This window comes from Mauremys mutica, chromosome 11, assembly GCF_020497125.1.
Source record: "Mauremys mutica isolate MM-2020 ecotype Southern chromosome 11, ASM2049712v1, whole genome shotgun sequence".
NCBI lineage: Eukaryota > Metazoa > Chordata > Testudines > Geoemydidae > Mauremys > Mauremys mutica.
This window is the reverse complement of record NC_059082.1, coordinates 36,870,409-36,888,413: the sequence shown is the minus strand read 5'-3', so window position 1 is coordinate 36,888,413 and position 18,005 is coordinate 36,870,409. Positions and strand designations below refer to the sequence as shown.

The 18,005-nt window shown below is 50.7% G+C and overlaps 1 protein-coding gene across 4 annotated transcripts in view; it reads left to right on the top strand.

Moving 5' to 3' along the window:
- LINGO1 (leucine rich repeat and Ig domain containing 1) overlaps positions 1 to 18,005 on the top strand; it is a 481,986-nt gene that overhangs the window by 418,647 nt on the left and 45,334 nt on the right. Inside the window, exon 1 of one of the 4 annotated variants that reach the window (XM_044980005.1) lies at positions 10,563 to 11,101. The exons of the other annotated variants lie outside the window; for them this stretch is intronic. Within the exon in view, the coding sequence (XP_044835940.1) occupies positions 11,096 to 11,101 (6 nt within the window). The 5' untranslated portion in view covers positions 10,563 to 11,095. Of the gene's footprint in view, positions 1 to 10,562; positions 11,102 to 18,005 lie in introns of those variants that run through there. 4 annotated transcript variants of the gene reach the window in all.

The following is an 18,005-nucleotide window of genomic DNA, read 5'->3' as shown; positions in this document are numbered from 1 at the left end:
CCATTTAATGTCTCCACAAAAGCAGTGCAGCCTCCCCTGTCCCAGGCTCACAGAGTCATCTTTAGGCCCAGACCTGAATCCAGGCTTGTCTTGGAGATGAGAATGCTACCAGATTAGCCTTTCTTATGCTAAATGTATCACTTCCCAGTGATGAACGCACAATATTGGCCAACCACAGTGGAGGAGTTGGGTATGCCCTGGATAAGGTGTAATGGGTGTACCCAGCTCCCTTGCCTCATTATGCTATTCCCAGGGTCATAGCTATAGAGTTGGATGAACTATTTGTTTCCAGTATTAGGCATTACAAAGCTAGCCCTGTTTAGTTGGCTTGAATGGCTCGTCATTCTCTTCAAGTGTATCCATGATGGATTCATGGAATAATTTGACCCGCTCATTCGCTGTTTGTGTTTGGTGGTGCGCTGTTGGCCAGGTGAATCGCATGGTATTGTCTCTCCTCCCGGATTGGACGACTGAAACATAGGAGAATAATGAATTACAAGTTCCCAGGACAGAGTTAAAGATGAATAAATTCTAAAGCTCATGAACCTTTTGGGATTCATGCACCTTCCCACCCTCCCCCTGCAACACTCACAAGCATTGCCCCACCAGTGGGAACCTACTGATCTCTCGTGTTTATTTGCTGAGGGCCAGGTTCTGATACCCTCACTCTGGTTTAGTGGCACCTCACTCTTCTGGGACTGCTTCTGAAGAAAGGCAACTTATGCAGCAGGAGTAATGGGATCCGAGTCTGGCCCACAGCAGTTTTCCAACCAGCCCTCTTCAGAATTAGCTGCATTTGGAGAAAGAAAACCCTGTTCTTGAAACACTGGGCTGCTATTTGTGGCATGAGCAGATGTGTGGGGATTGTGGGTAATTGCTCCTCATTAAGTCTAACACAGACCTTTATATATTATATATATTTTTCTCAGAAACATAAGAGCCCACTTGTTCTGGAGAGCTCTGGCACTGCTTCCTCCTGCCGGGAACTAGACCCAGCACTGTCTGCATGTGGCACTCCCGCGGGATTGAGTCATGACCTGTATGGGGCCTGCCAGATGTGTTAACCCTGGGTGCCCTGTATGCCACGAAGTGTGGAATATATACCAAAAGCGGGACATTGGGAGGTGTCACTAATAAGTAACCCTTTAATAACTCCCTGCTTTTATGACATTTATGGGGGGTGGGGGATGTCGACAGTTGTGAGGTTCCTCTCAGCCTATGGACCCCAGCCTGATATCGCTGAGGGTATCCTAGTCCCGTCTGGAAGTCACTTCCAAAAAGCAGCAACAAAGTAACCTGCGAGTCATTGAAACTGGCAAGCAATTTCTCCCAGTGTGAGATCTGTTCTTGTCCTCCCCTCAGTATCACTGTGATGAGCCATCGTCCTACCGTGGTAAGGTGTGTGAGATGTGCTGCTGTGGGGGACAAGTGGGGCTTGTCAGGCACCTTTGAAGATTATGGGCAGGGCTTATTGGGTGCTGCCATGGTAACATGTGAGGCTTCTTTGGGGATGTTGAGTGTTACCGTGGATTACCAGCAGGGCTTGTTGGAAGCATCACGGGTTATTATGGGTTACCAGCAGGGCTCGTTGGGAGTTACCGTGGGTTACCAGCAGGGCTTGCTGGAGGTGTCGAGGGTTACCATGGTTTACCAGCATTGCTCATTGGGAGTTTGGGGGGTTACTGGTGGAGCTCATCGGGGGTTACCATGGGTTACTAGCAGGGCTTGTTGGAGGAGTCAGATGTTACATGGGTTACTGGCAGGGCTTGGCGACAGCATCAGGTGCTGCCATTGATTATGGATAGGACTACTTGGACACCGCTAGGTGCGTGCTGCCATGTATAACCCACATATCTTTTTTTCTTATTTCCTGGTGTTCAGCCAGCACATGGGCTATGGGTAAAGCTTGGCATGGATTTAGGGCATTGCCACGGACTATGAGCAGGGTCAGTGTGAGCTGGGGGGGAGCCCAGGCTCTGGGCATTACAGCAGGTTACAAGCGGGACACAGTGTAATTGCTGGTCCTGCTGCATGTTGTGGGCCAGGCGGGTTGTGCTCTGTATCACATCGGGGACTGTCAGAAGACACACTCGCCTGGGGAGCTAGTTCACTGTATGGTTGTCACCAGCTGACATGAGAGAAGCCTGACCTTTCCCTGGGCTGCTCACCTCCTAAGCTGCTCCCGGCTCTGCTTCCCCGACTGCTCCATCCATCCATCATGGGAACAGCCTGAGTTCGCATCTCTCCAGCTCAGCCCGCTTCAGCTCTCTCCAGTCAGATTCCCCCCGCATCACCCCTGACGTCTGGCTCTGACAGTTCAGTAATCAAAGCAACCATACCCACAATATCAGCATAATCTAAAAGAGGAAGCCTGGCTGGAGGTGATGCTAATGATAGCCTGCTGTGATAGCGACAGTATTTACCTCCCTCCCCCAGCACCCGCACCTCCTTGCTGGAGAGAGTTGTCTCCTACCAGGAGCGCTGCACTCTGTGGGGACAGACCAGTGCTAGGATTAGCATTCAGAGATGGGCCTGAACTAAAACCCTGCATCCAAATGACACCAGACTGTGAGGTGAAAGTGGGGAGAAGGGATTGAACTTCAGGTCTGGTCCTCGTACGTAGGATTCAACACGACAAACCAAACCCTAGGTCTGAACATCATCCCCAGCTTTAGGGATGTGGGTCTAAACTTCATGGCTCAGCACAGACTGGGGTGGGCAAATCATCTGACCCCATGATGAATAGCTCCAATAGACCTGAATGCTCCAGCCTCCGAGAGCTGGAAAATGTGAGTAACGACCTTGTTAACCTGTAAGTCTGTAGTTGAAAGCTTCCGAATGGAAGGAGTGCTCTGCACCCTGAATTGTTGGAAAGGAAAAAGAATGTCTATAGAGTGCCTCATTTACATATGTTACATACCCACAGTGCCACCAGTCACACTTGGAAATCACTCTAACTGGTCTAGATTAAGGCCATGTCTACACTACCACTTATTTTGGCAAAACTTCTGCCATTCACCCCTGAGTGAAATAAGTTTCTTCAGCATAAGTGGTAGTATGCACAGTGCTAAGTCGGCAGGAGAGCGTCTCCCTCTGACATAGCTACCGCCACTCATGGAGGTGGTTTTATGATGTTGATGGGAGAGCTCTCTCCCATTGGCATGGAGCAGCTACACGAGCGATCTTACAGCGGCATTGGTACAGTTGTACCACTGCAAGCTCACTAGTGCAGACATGGCCTTAGACATTGGTAGGGAGGTGAAGTTTGAACTCCGAGGCAGAGAGAAGGAAGGCATTCTCTTCTTGTGCTAGGAAGTACATCTCCAGGTAGCAAGGACTCTGCCCCAAGGTCCTAGATCCTCTTGGCTTTCCCCTCCTGAGGATCCTGTGACACAGAGAGGATTTCTCAGAGGAGACAGTGCAGGGTGGATTCCCCAGCAGAGACCCATGGGGCAGTTTCAGTGAGGTCCCTCCCTACCCAGCACTTAAACTAAGCTGAATCACAAAGCTGGGTCAGTTGGTGCTGCCTCAGGGTGGGACTAGGCAAACAGCTTCACCAGGGCTGGATCTGGATCTGCAGAGAGAATTGCCATTAGCAGCTGGACTACTGCCATTCAGCAACCTGAACTGTGAGTGGGGTTTGCGGTGGGTGGACTGACATGGCCAGGGAACTCCTGCCTGATGGCCATTCAGAGAGACTGGTGGGGAGGGAGGAGAATGGACTCCTGCAGATTTACAGGGGGCTTTAATCCTTATCTGAATATTATAGTGTTGCTGAATTTTCCTAGATTCCCCTATAAATATCCCCTTGTTTTGTATATAGGCTCAGAATGCGGGCGGGCGGGTAGGGGGTGTTCTGCCTGCTAAGGGCAAACTGGAGGAGGATTTACTTATTTTTCAAAATATCCAGGTGGCAGCTTGAGCCAGTTTTGTTGCTTATCAAGAGGGACCCTAGACATATTCAACCCAGCCCTTCTTGCTTAGTTAACCACCTGGCGGAAGGGTTACAAAACTGTTTTCTCTTTTCACTACCTCCTTTTCTCCCAGCTGTCCCTAGCTGTGTCCTGGACAAGGATGGCCCTGTGATGTGTGAGGCCAAGGCTGTCCAAGGAGAGTCTCAGGCCATGACATGTCCTGGTGCTAAAGGAGAAAATGGTTTCTCACAACACATCTGGAGGAAGAAGTAGTTCTGACCCCTGAGCTGCAGAGCCTGCATGGGACTATAGAGCCCTCAAAGTATGGGGGCCTATGGCCAGCTCTGGATCTGGACCAGAAGTGCTGAAATGCCTTGAGAAAGAAGCTATTTTCAAGGTATTTCCAGCCTGTCTGGAAGCAGTGGGAACCTCAGCAAAAATATCCAGGCCAGCTCTGCAGAGCTCAGTTGTTTCAGATAGTTTGGATAACTGGCTTCTGAACTCACCATTGCATATCTGAACCCAGTTTCCCAAGCTCTGGAACTTTGCCTCACCTAGCAATAATGGGGTGGCTTTGAAGGGGAGGACTTGAGGTGCTATCTACATATGTGTGGGAAAATAAAGGTCAGATCAGCTGGGATTGGTCTAGCGGCAGCAAAGTCGGGCTATTCACTGTGGTGTGGATTATCTGCATTTCCGTGGCTGGACAGATGTCACGTGCACCCCCATGCCAATCCTATGGAGAAATGAGCTGTTGCAGTTTTAGCCACAACTCCCAGCAACAACTCACCGCTGGAGGTCTGGTGAACTCCTCTGGTGGACCTTTGCAATAAGTACAGGCTAACCTAGATAGCTCCCTACAGGCCTTGACTGTGGGACTCCGGAGTGTTCCCTGAGAAAGGGGAGCTGCTAAATAAAGGGACCTCCTCCATCAACCGCTCTGTGCTGATCATGGATTAACAACAAAGTCGGTCTCTTCACAGCCTCCACAATGATTCATTCTACTCTGTAACGCTGCCACCTAGTGGGCAATGTTGAGGCATGGAGTGAGGCTGCCTTAGTGTGTTTCTCAGTGAGTTTCAGACTATACCCTCTCAGCTCCCCACCCACGCTTCCTCATTAGGGGCCTGATCCTGCTACCATTCATGTCAGCAGTAAAATCCTCACCCATCTGAGCAAAAGCAGGCTATTCAAATTTAGATTCAAATTTACCTCCATCCCTCATGTACTTCATGTTTTCTTGCTTTTCCTGCTGTGTTATTTTATCAACACCAGAGTCATTAGGAAAATTTCTAGACTGAAGTTGTAGAAAAATGTGATTTATGCAAAGGAAATTGATCCCACATCATTTCCAGCTTCCTGTGCTAATATTGGGGGGGGGGGGGATTTTGTCTCAAGTTTAGCAGGTGAAGAGCATTGATGCGGGATGGTCCATGCATCCCCATTGATCTCATTTCCTTATCCCTCCCTCACCCACTCTCTTTCTATCCCTCTCTCTCCAAATTACAAATATACATATATCCTATTGCTGTGTATGCTCCAAAGTCTCTTACCCCCTAAAACCCGCCTCTTCTCATTACGAAGACCCAGACCCCCTCTCTCAGAAGTGTTGTCATTACTATGAAAGATGTGTTAGATGCCAAGAGCATGTTCTGAACTGTGCAAGACAAGTCAGCCTCACCCCCAACTTGGAAGCACCATAGGAGCAAAGGATGGTGGTAATACAGTATTGTCTTGGTCGCCTGCTAGCAACAGTATCATCATGGTAATATATATACAGGGTGCGCATATTACATCTTTTGGTAGATCAAGATGAATTAGGTGGTGTCTTCTCAACATAGGTCTCACCCTGCTCTGTAGAAAAGACTATACCATGCCATCCATTTCAATGGGGCTTTTAAAGAAGATATCAGACTCTTTTCCCACTCTGAAGAGCTGGCAATCTAAACTGTTGTTTGCTGTGGGTTTGCTTGGCTTGCATAATTCAGATTGTCAGCTCTTTGGAACCGGAAGCATGCCTTGTCTATGTTTGTAAAGGGCCATTTACATTTGTGGTGCTGTTTAAATATGCATGATAATAATAATAGTAATAGATGTTGATCTTGTGTAAAGATCTGAGACCCACCAAAAAAGACTGCATTGAAGTTCCCTTGACCTCAAAAGAGAAAGGCATGTGTGTGCCCGCACATACTGTATATACTGCAATGATGATCTTTGGTATAGTTGATCTGTATTCTTATATTTATCATCTGTAATATCCGGTGGAGTATATGTAAGAGGAGAGAGAGAGTGTGTGTGAGTGTGTGTGTGCGTGCATGTGTGTGTAAGGGCACAGAGCTCTGAGCAGAAATAACTGGAGTTATTGTGGGTGATTCAAACCTAGGCTGGCAAATTTTGTATTCTTCCCTTTGTTTATTTCATTTCAGTTTGCAGAGATCCTTTGGGAACACACAGGAGGATAACAATCTGTATCTATGCTGGGTTTGAGGGTGACTCCTGGGCAATAAGGTTCAGCCCATTCTTCCTGGGAGCCAGCCAGGGAACTTACAGTTTGCAGGGACATAAGCTAGCTGAGGGAGGATTGAGCTGGTAACCTCTGACCTTGCTGCTGGAAGAAGTGCTCAGCCTCCCCTCCTGTCACCCTGAAGATGGGACTGGCGCCGGGGTTCATTTCCACTCTGGTCCTGATGCCAAAGGAGGAGTTTGGGTCAGCAGGTGAGATCGCAAGTTGTTGCACAATGGCACAGAGCCTCCATAAGGGCAGGACCCTAAACAGTCACTTTGTTTGTGTTTGCTTGAGGAAAGCCTGTGTGGAGCATCTCACTGTCTGGGAATCTTAGCCCATTCCCGTATCCATCAGTGGCTCACTTACATGGCTTGTGGATTAAGGCCAGATCATTATCATCAAAAGCTTCCGCAGGCAGAAATAGCCATTCAGGCTCCATCTAGAGGCTCAAGGGGGAGTTGGGTAGCCTGGCAAGCAACTTTGTTGGCCAGTGCATCGGGCAGTGTTAATGGATTCTGAATGCAGCTGCCCTGTCTCTGCCCCTCCTTGGCTGGAAGGAAGGTTGCTGTGACTGGGGACTGTTATAGGGCAGAGGGAAGGCAGAATGGTAAAGATCCCCAAAGAGCTCTTCAGGAGGGAAACAGGAAGTGAAAGTGCACATTAGAAACAAAGTTTGTATCCATTATCGCTGGAGAAAACTGCCTTGAATGGAAGAGACATCATTAGACAAATCCGTGAATGTTGTTATAATAAGACATTATAGGCTGCGGGAGCTGTATCTGCTATATAAGCAGAGGGCATTGCTATGTCAACTGAAACCCATTATTTTTAAATGTAGCAATGGACAAACCTCAGAAAGTTTGGACATTTGGTTGCAGTTAAGAAGCCAAAACCTGAAAGCTTATTGAAACCTCTGAAGCTTTGGAGTTCACAACAGGGCCCAGATCCGTCCCTCTGACATGATTCTGCCTTTAATAGGCCCACTGCTGGTGATCAGTTGTTCATGTGTCTTCAGTGGGCTGCTCTTCTCTCGCAGTGGGAAGAAGGGAGATGCCCCCACAGGCAACCTCACGCTGGTCTGAATGTGCTGTGTGGCTGTAGGGAGCTTAGCACAAAAGGTTCGGTGGGGGTTGGACTTGATGCAAAGGCCACCCCGCATTTTATTTTGTCATGGCTGCCTCCCCATTTCTAGCAATGACAAACTTAACATGCTGCATTCGATGTAACCCCTCATCCACTGTAAGCAGAGGGTGTTGTACTGGCTTCAGTCCATTTTCCATTACACGTATCGGGAGACAGTATGATCAATGGAGCCCAGGAGTCAGGAGATGTTGATTCTGTTCCTGACCTGGACACTAGTTTACTGTGTGGTCTTGGAGCAGGTACTTAGCCTCTCTGTGCCTCAGTTTCCTCATTTGTAAAATGGAGGTAATGATATTCCTCCCTTTTGAGATAGCTGGAACATAATTGCTAAGGATGACCCAGTTGGTAGAGCACTGCTCTAGGGCAGAGGTTCTCAAACTGTGGTCCGTGGACCACCAGTGGTCCGCGGATAGTTCCCTCTAAGGCAGTGGTCCTCAACCTTTTTGTGGCCAGTAGCACATTCATGTTTTCAGAAGTGTGTGGCGGGCACCAACAATTTTTCAAAGCTTATTTTGTATTTGTACATTAAATAATATGAAAAACATCATATTTAATATTACATAATATATGAATCCATAAGATAAAAAGGGTAATTTTACATGTAAAAGGTATTAATTAAATTATTCGGCAATTACTCTTTCACCTCACCATGTGAATTTGCTCTTTTTTATCTACCTGTAAGAAAAATTAAGGGGTTTTTACAAAATAAATATCATAAACAGTTTTCATCTTATTAATTTTAAAAAAGTAAAACATTGTTGAACTGCTGGTCCAAATATATTTATTATTCTTACTTTAACATAGAATGAAGCCTGCAGCCCCGGAGTTCTCTGTCCCCAGCAGGCATGGGGCCGCAGTTTCTCTCCGGCTTAAGCCGCAGCCCCGCGCCTGCTGGGGACTGAGAACACCAGCTTGCAGCCCCGGAGAAGCCGGAGAGAAGCCGCAGCCCCACGTCTGCCAGGGACAGAGAACACCGGCGCCCACAGCCTGCAGCCCCAGAGTTCTCGGTCCCCAGCAGGCGCAGGGCCGCGGCTTCTCGCCCCTGCTAGGCACTAGGCGGGCGCACATAAATGCCCCGGCGGGCGCCATGGCACCCACGGGCACCATGTTGGGGACCACTGCTCTAAAACATGCACCTGGGCGGCCGCACACAAGAGAATGAAGGGCCACCCACCTAATTAGTGGAGCCACGCAGGTGTGGCTCTACTAATTAGATGCCTGGACCCTGGAGAAGACACACATGTAAGGTGAGGTGGTGGCCTAAGGGGTAGGTTGGAGGGGGCAGTGGGGTGAGAAGAGGAGGTGAGGGGAACTTGGGATGTGCATGGCTGCGGCGGCCAGAGAAAGAGATGACTTTCCCCAGCTCCAGGGCTGTAGCTGCAGGGGAGAGACAGCCATCCTTCCCAGCCTCAGCTCTGTGGCAGGGGAGAGACACTCTCCCCCAACCCCGCTCCTTCCCAGCCTCAGCTCTGTGGCTGCTGTGGCAGGGGACAGACCACCCCCCTTCCCAGCTTCAGCTCTGTGGCTGCTGTGGCAGGGGAGGGCGCCCCCCCCCTTCCTAGCTCGGGGGCTGCTGGAGTGGAGGACAGAGGGCACATCCATTGCATTAGAAAGGTAAGACTACTGATATTAAAATATGAGTTGTGTGTTTTTATTTGTAGAACAAAAAACGTTAATTATTAAAGGTTTTTTTAATATAGTGCTTTTATCCCAAGCGCTTTACAACAGTTAGCTAATGGTACAAACAACATTTGGGAAGATCATTGAGTGGTCCGCCGAGACCCTCAGCAATTTTCAAGTGGTCTGTGGGAAAAAAAAAGTTTGAGAACCACAGCTCTAGGGCTCAGGAGTCCTGGGTTCTATTTCCTGCTTGGCTGACCTTGGGCAAGTCTCTGTGCCTCAGTTTTCCCATCTGTAATATAGAGCTAATGATATACTGGCCTCTTTTCTAAGCATTTTGAGATCTATGGATAAAAAGTGCCATATAAGAGCTGGGTATTATTTTTCCTACCCTGTGTTACAACTCATTTGTCCATTATAAATTAAAGGTATCATATCCGATACAAAGCTCTGCCCATTGCTGTCAGTAGAGCCCTCTCTAGTCCAGAGGAACTTGACAGGGTCTGGGATCTGCTGGGCAGTTTCTAGTCCATGTGATCTTATCCGGGTGTTTGAAAGATGTCAATTCCTACATTTTAATTCCTCTGGTTGTTCTCCCCTGATCTCCGCTCCCGCTCCCCACAGCCTCACTGGACTGTGCATACACCACATTGGCACCCTCTGTTGGAAACCAGAGACAAGGCCGATCACTTGTGAAGCTATAATGACAGTGCCCATCAATTGTCAAAGAGGACAGGGAGCATATGAAACTTCTTGGCTCCCAGCTATGTGACTGGCATAGCCGTATCAGCCCAGTACTGGCCGGAACTCTTGGGACGCTGCTCTCAGAGCTGGAATCCAGGGAGAAAGCCTAGCAAACATGGGCGTTGCGGCTGGTCTACGTGCTGGCACTTCCTGGTGAGGTGAGGGTGGGAGAATCCTAGAGCCAGCACCTTTTTCAGGTGAGGGGTGAGTAGAAATGGCCCACTCCCAAAGGATATGTCCCCTTTAACCCCCCACCTCTGCTAGCTTCCTTTGGCAGAGTGAGCATGCCAACATCGGGCCGGGCCGGGCCGGGCACGGCACCCCTCCCCTCCCCCTGCCACCCCAGAGGGGGAGCCACTACCAAGCCGGCAGGAGCTGTCTGTGCCAGAGCCCGGATCTGGGCACGTGGGCTGCAAAGCTCCAGGCCAGGGCGTGGCCCAGGCAGCAGAGGCTCATGGCATCGCCCCCAAGCAGCCAGCCCCCCACCCCACCTGCTTGGGCTGGTGTGTGCCTGCCTCTGCCCGCACCCCCTCGCCGCCTGGGAGTGGGAGGGGAGGCTGCTATTGCTTGCAGGCGCCCAGCCAGGCTCCGCCAGTTCTGCCGGGAGCCTCGGGCGCTCTCCCGGCTCCCAGCTGGCCCCGCCCAGCGCTCTGGGGCCCCGCCCACCCCTCGGCCCCAGCTGGAGCGGGCTCGCTCGCGGTGTGGCCGGGGGGGCAGCCCCGGAGCAGGCTCGCTTCGCCACCGCGCTACGTTCCGTCGCCGGCTCATCCCCGCCTCGCAGTAGCTGGGGCCGGAGCGCGAGTGGCGGAGGAGGAGCAGTGGGGGGGCCGCTTATCCCGACCCCCGCCCCCCTTTTGTCTGGGTTTAAGGGAGGAGATGCCTCCCCGTTCCCCCCGGAGCCTCCAGCCCATCTTCCCACCTGCAGGAGCCGCGCCGGGGGTGCGGGCAGCAGCTCGCCCTTAGAGTCCAGCGGGCTGCCCGGACCCCAGCGCCCCCCATCCTGGACCCGGCTCTCGGCCTGGGAGGGGGGCTCGGCTCTGGACGGAGCCCGCAGCCTGGGCGTGCTGCTGCCTTTCGGCGAGGAGAGGGGAGCTGCCTTGCCGCAGGTGGATTTGGGGGCTGGGGGAGATGCCATTTCTAACCGAGAGAGACAAGCGGCGAGCATGAGATGCAGGTAAGAGCTGGGGCTGGGCTGGCCCGGGACTGACGGGGAGGGGAGGCTGGTCCTGCCCAGGCTCCGGGAAGCGGGAGTTGGTCTATTTCACTTGCCGGGCTGCAAGCCTGGGGTCGGTGCCTTGGATTGCAGCCTTCCGCTGGGAAGTTTGTACGTGTGTGCTGGGTTTGGATGGCTGGGATGAGCTGTGTGTGTCAATATGGGGTGGGAATGGGGGTGTGAATCGCGAGCATGCTGGGTTTGGGGTTGGGCGTGTGTTGTTTTTTTACTCCGGGTGTATGTGTGTTACGGAGGACTAGGAGTCTGTGTGGTGGGTCTTTGTGTGGAATGTGGGTATGTGCAGGGCTGGATCGCTTCGTGAATGGGTGTGCAATTGTGTGTCCTGACCCTTTTCATTATAGGGCTGTGTGAGCAGGAGCGGGTTTTCACTGGAGGGCTGTGAGTTTTGTGTCAGTGTTCTAGGAAGGGGCAGCTGCGGGGGGGAAGAGGGGGTTCTTTCTCCCAAGGGTGTGAGTTGTGTGTATGCATGTTGTGTCGTGTAGTGTGCGTTGGGTCCTGGGGCTACAAGGGTTTGGGTTCCGAGAGCTCTACCAGCTACCTGGCAGCAGAAGGGCTCTGGCTTTTTCTGCTGGCTCTGCCCTAATTTTTCTCCCCCCCCCCCCCATCCCTTCGCCTGTTTCTCCATTGTCCTGCGTTGCTGGGCATTTAATTTCCCATATTGTTCCCTTCCCACTGTCAATCTTCGGGGGTGCAGCACTGGTTGTGCCCAATTCCCACCACCACCACCACCAATGCGCTCTAGCTGGCTAGCCACCCTGAGCCAGGTCCCGAGATCCCAGGGTGACATGCCACCTATAAAAACCTGCCTAGACAGACGGATGGGTCAATGGGACTCAGCTGCTAGCCGCTGTTTTCATCCTAGCCTAGCTAATAAACTGGCACTTGACTGTGCAAGGGGGTGAAGAGGGAAAATGAGGTGCTGGGCTGCATGGTAATGTGGGGAGCCCGCCTGGTCCAGCTAAGCAGATGAGTTAACTGGCCTGGAACAGATTACACATTCAGGTGGGGTATCACTGGGACAGCGCTACCAACCAGGGATCAGCAGAGGCTGATACCAGGGAGATTAGCCTGCAGTCAGAGACAGGCAGTGCAGTCTGGAGCATGAAGAGTTAATGTCAGGTGGGATTAGTCTTCAGTCCCAGCTACCTCAGCCCTGGGCAGGATAGTAAGGGGTGTTAGTGGTTAATTTTGGCCTGGATTAGCCCTCAGTCATCGAGAGCTTAATATTGGGGCAGGATTGTTGGGGGACAGAAAGGGTTAATTTCAGGAACTCTAGCCCTCAGTTCCAGCCCACCAATGACAGCAGGGTGGAAGGGGTTAATTTCAGGAGGGTTGCCTTTCAATTCCAGAGGAGCCAGTGTTGCAGAAGGGGTTGGAATTGTTTTATGTCAGGAAAAGTAGCCAGCTCTCAATCAGGATCTAATGGTAGTGTCAGGGGATAGAAAGGGTTAATATTAGAGGGGCTCAGCCCTCAGTTCCCGACAGCCCAGCATCAGGGCAGGGAGGGCTGATTGCAGGGAATTCAGCCCATCTCGGATGGGTCTGTCTCTAACATAGGGATGGGATCTGCCGTGCATGGACCGGGGGTCCAGACTCTGGTGATATCAAGGAGAAAAGACAGTGACCCCAAGGGAGGAGCCGAACCCGGCTGCCCCCTGAATGGAATTTTCCTTTGTTGCCTTTTTACATTTGTGGTGCTGATCAGAGTTTTCACCTTTCTGTCTCAGGGAAGTAAAAATATTCCAGAGCCAATTGTGTTGGCCACAGCGTGCTCAGGATGCAGGAGCTTGTGGGCTCAGAAAACAAACAGGGGGTGCTATTTCAGGGAAGGCGATTCACTCGTGGGCGGGGTGGATTTGTGCATGGGTGGAGTGAGAGAAACTGTCCTTTCAGGGTAGGTGCGTGTTGGATCACAAAGACAGCGTTCTCTTGCCTCCCTCTGTGCATGTCTGTCTGACCCAGCCATCTAAGCACTTTTAGTGCCCATATCACCACAGAAGCGAGACATCCCGCAAAAGTAGCGTCCCCTTCCTTTCAGAAGCAAATGGCTTTGTATTACGGTTCTGCAGGATGTGTTTGGGCATGGAGCAGAGTGGGAGCCACCGGCCCTGTGCTATAGTCATGGCAGATGCTACTCTTGCTTTCTGGAATTCATGCATTTGCCCAGAGCCTGACCAAGGAGCGGAGCTCTTGCACTTGATCAGCAAAGTTATGGTGAAAGACTGGGTGGGTCAGGAAGCAGCATGAAATGCAGGAGCTCTGTAGCTTTGCCAAAGATTTCCCATCTCCCTCCCCCCCCCCCCTCAGTTTTACTCCCCCATCTCCAGCTGCCTCCTTTCCCCTTCTTTCTATGCAAACCTCAAAGCCAGCCCTTCTACTGGGATTTCCACAGTTGTTTGTACATGTCCCTGCCCCAACACCTTCAGTGAGGATTAACCTGTCCTCCCCATCCAGCCTGTCCCAGGAGCAGCACCTCTGAGCTCTTTACAGCTCTGACATCTACATACAGCAGAAACTACAGTGATGACCACCATCCAAATCACTATCAATAACTAAGTATCTGGGCAAAGATGGGGGGCTGGAATGATACACCCATGGACTTCAAGGTCATGGCTCAGGCACCCTCATGCTTCACTCTTTGAAGAATGGGATTACAACATCTCCTGAAAGATCCAAACCCCTGTAAGATCAGGTCCCCCCAACATCTGTTAATTACATTCCTCAAATATCTGAAACTCCAATGATCCAAATATATTCAGTGTCCCTATCCACACCCTCCTGACATTCCGATAATCAAGGCAGGTATCCTCTGAGCTCTAGCAATGGGATCAGTAGCCCTTAGGAACATGTTCTGTTCTCCCTCCCTCCCACCGGAGCTCGTACCTATCAGTACAGTGTTGCTTGAACATCCCATGATGCTTTACTTCTAGGGCTATAGGAACCAGTTTCACCCATTACTTCAGCGCAAAGGGTTTGATGGATTCCTGTCCTCTCCCCCAGGATTCATGGTGTTCCTCCTGCTACCCAGGGAGCCTGTCTCCATTTAGAATGTCACAGACCTGCATGTGTGTAGATGTGCAGTGGGATTGTCTTTCTTTTAGGTGGTTGGGCTGGGGACAGGACTGGAGGAAGAAAAGAGCAGGCATGGTGGGACTGGCATGCCAGAAGACTTTTCACTTAAGATCAGCACTTACCCTTCCTCCTTTGTCTTCTCACCATTCTTCTCCTGGCTCCTTTCTGGAATGCATGATTCTGGGAGTTCACTGGTCTACAACTGTGGTGAGCTGATCTCGTTCTGAAGCTTTGAAACTTCTCTCAGCCTTTGCTCTCTTTGGCCATGTCTACACTGCAGTGCTACAGCCATGCCACTGTATCGCTATAGTCTAGATGGTTCCTAAAGCAACCGAAAAGTTTTTTCCTGTCAGTATAGGTAATCCACATCCTCAAGCGGTGGGAGAACTCTTCCATCAACCTAACCACTTTTACGTTGGGGGGGATTTCACACCCCTGAGCATTGTATCTATGTCGATCTAACTTTTAAATGAAGACCATACTTCTGATATCCTTCCATCGCTGGTCCTTGCCCACTGGGTTAAGGGCTGCAGGAATCCTGCTATATAAAAACACTCAAGAACTGTCCCTTGCAAGTTTCTCCTTCATTTTACAAGCCTAGTTCTACAGACAGCCTTTTATATTCCCTGCAGTTGCTGTTACAGTACTGGACAAGCTGTGAGTTGGGTCTAAACTCATTGAAATATACAGTTTTAGCAGTTCTGTCCCAGTTTTCGACTTCCCCATTACTTACGTAGCAAGTATTCTGCATGAAGCTGATTCCTTTTCTCCTTGCTGTGATTCTAATTAGGCCTAAGCAGCTCTGAATTGCAGGAAACTGTGGAAGCAGGAGTTGGAAGGTCCTTCGCTAGTACTGTAGAAGTGTTGGAAGATGTCTGGCCGGAAGCTGGCCTTAGTTTAGTTGTAGGCTTCGAGGCCACATGCCTGGACTGGAAGATATTAGACTTGATGCAGTCAGAGAGGACATAGCTGGAGTTGTTCAGAGAACTTGGGGAGAAGGGAGGTTTTCCAAGCCTTTTGTGCTCAAGAAGAAGAGGAATTAATTACAGAACTAATCATTAGACTTTTTAAATACAGTTACTGTAATTACACTGTAGTTATACTGCAACTATAATGTAATTACTTTGTGGTACCTCTAATTACCAGTGTTTCATATGACTGGAAGGTTAACTGCATGACTGAATTACTTATTATTACTCCTTTAGTTTCATACTTAAATCTATTTCATTGTAGTACTGCCGAAGTTGCACTGTTTGGTACATGTAACTAGTATAAAATCCTATAACTTGAGGTTTAATTCTATAGGTTGATAAATCACTTTATAATTAGGCTATAATTGCAGTGTTATAATACAATGACTGTAATTATGGTATTATAAAGTGCAACTGAACTGATGAGGGTTAGATTAGGATTAATACATTTAATCAGGTATTGCCTTGTGTGTATGCCTGTCCCTGCTCTCTTGTGGAGCTGCTCATGTATAATGATTCCCACTACTTGCTTGGCTCATAGGGCTACTGTAATAATCCATATGCTGTGTACAACAGACACAGTTGTTATATCTACACCTGGGGAATTGGGGTAGAATCCTACTCCTTCAGCGCCAGAAACTCAGGCCTCTGCCACACTGAGGACAGCTCCTTTAGGCACCATTCATTAGGCCCCTTACAGTCAAAGTGGAACAGCCACTGCTGCTTTACACCATGCACCCTCAGTCTGCCATGGTGGGACTTATGTGCCGCACAGGCACCCGTGTTGGGTTTGGAAAGCGTGGACATGGCCAGTTTGGATTTGATCCATATATAGTCATCCTGTGCTGTATTGCTCTGTGTATTATTGCTTCGTACTACAGTACGATCAACTCACTGTCCAGTGACAGTTCTAATCCCTCTCTCTCTTTAGAGGCCTGGGTTTGTTGAGGCCTAAGTCCCAGTTCCTTTGCTTTCACCACTATGAGTGGTGCTGCCCACTGTTAGAGTGAGACAGCAGTGATCCTGTGCCTGGCTGAATGGGGCGAGTTGCTCTTTTCGTTTATCGGGGAGTGGCCTGAGGGTTTTTAATATCATGGCTCACTCTTGACGGTTTGTGATATATGTGCAGATGGCTCATGTTAGCCACAGTTATGTAGGCACTGACTCTGTGGGTGCTCCAGGAAATTAGTGGGTGCTTAGCACCCACTGGCACCCAGCTCCTCCTTTTCCCCCAGCACCTCCCTCCTACTGATGGCCTCGCTGATCAACTCCTTCCTTCCCTCCCAGCGCCTCCCGCCGGCTGTAATCAGCTGTTCTGCAGCATGCAGGAGGTGCTGGGAGGGAGGGGGAGGAGGAGGAAGCCAGCGTCTCTGCACAGTTACATGGTGTATGTTGCTTGTGGAGCTGCCAAAACGTGTCTGCCTCTACAGCTCAGGTTCTCTTCCACTTCTCCTTCGTTCTTCCCTCTTTCCACACTCTTATTTGCTCCCAGTGTGCCTCTGCTTGCTGGGTAGGGTTGCCAACTTTCTACTCACACAAAACTGAACACCTTTTGCCCCGCCCCTTCTCTGAGACCCCGCCCCTGCTCACTTGCTCATTTTCACCAGGCTGGCTCAGGGGGTTGGGATACGGGGGGAGGGAGGTGAGGGCTCCGGCTGGGGGTGCAGGTTCTGGTGTGGGGCCAGGGATGAGGGATTTGGTGTGCAGGAGGGGGATCAGGGCTGGGGGTAGGGGGTTGGAGTGCAGGGAGGGTGAGGGCTCTGGCTGGGGGTGAGGGGTTTGGGGTGCAGGAGTCTGCTCCTGGCGGAGATCGATGGGTTTGGAGGGCATGAGGGGAATCAGGGCTGGGGCTGGGACAGGGGGTTGGAGCACGGGAGAGGATCAGGGATGCAGGCTCCAGGCGGCGCTTACCTCAGGCAGCTCCCAGACACAGCGGCATGTCCCCCCTCCTGCTCCTATGTGGAGGCGCCGCCAGGCAGCTCTGCACGCTACCCCGTCTACAGGCACCGCCCCCACAGCTCCCATTGGCTGCGGTTCCCTGCCAATGTGATCTGCGGACTTGGGACGGGGTCAGCGCGCGGAGCTCCCTGGCTACCCCTATGCCTGGGAGACAGAGCGGGGACATGCCACTGCTTCCAGGAGCTGCGCAGAGCCATAGCACAGGGAGCCCGCCTTAGCCCCACTGCGCCACCAACTGGACTTTTAACAGCCCTGACGAGCCACCAGAGTCCCTTTGCAAGCAGGCATTCCAGTGGAAAACCGAACACCTGGCAACCCTATTGCTGGGACATCATTTGATCCTACAGCGTATGTGCACAAAATGTTTCTGCCACTGCCATCCACCAGAGCCAACAGGCTTTAGAGCAGCGGTCAGCAACCTTTCAGAAGTGGTGTGCCGAGTCTTCATTTATTCACTCTAATTTAAGGTTTTGCGTGCCAGTAATACATTGTAACGTTTTTAGAAGATCTCTTTCTATAAGTCTATAATATATAACTAAACTATTGTTGTATGTAAAGTAAATAAGGTTTTTAAAATGTTTAAGAAGCTTCATTTAAAATTAAATTAAAATGCAGAGCCCCCCGGACCAGTGGCCAGGACCTGGGCAATGCGAGTGCCACTGAAAACCAGCTCACATGCCGCCTTCGGCACCCGGGCCATAGGTTGCCTACCACTGCTCTAGAGTATCAGTAATGAACAAAAAGCTTTCCAAGTCTCACAGAATGCACAAGCCACAGGGACACAGCACATGGGGGTGGGGCAGGGCCTTTCTATGGGTTCAGCACCCTTTTATTCTGTTGTG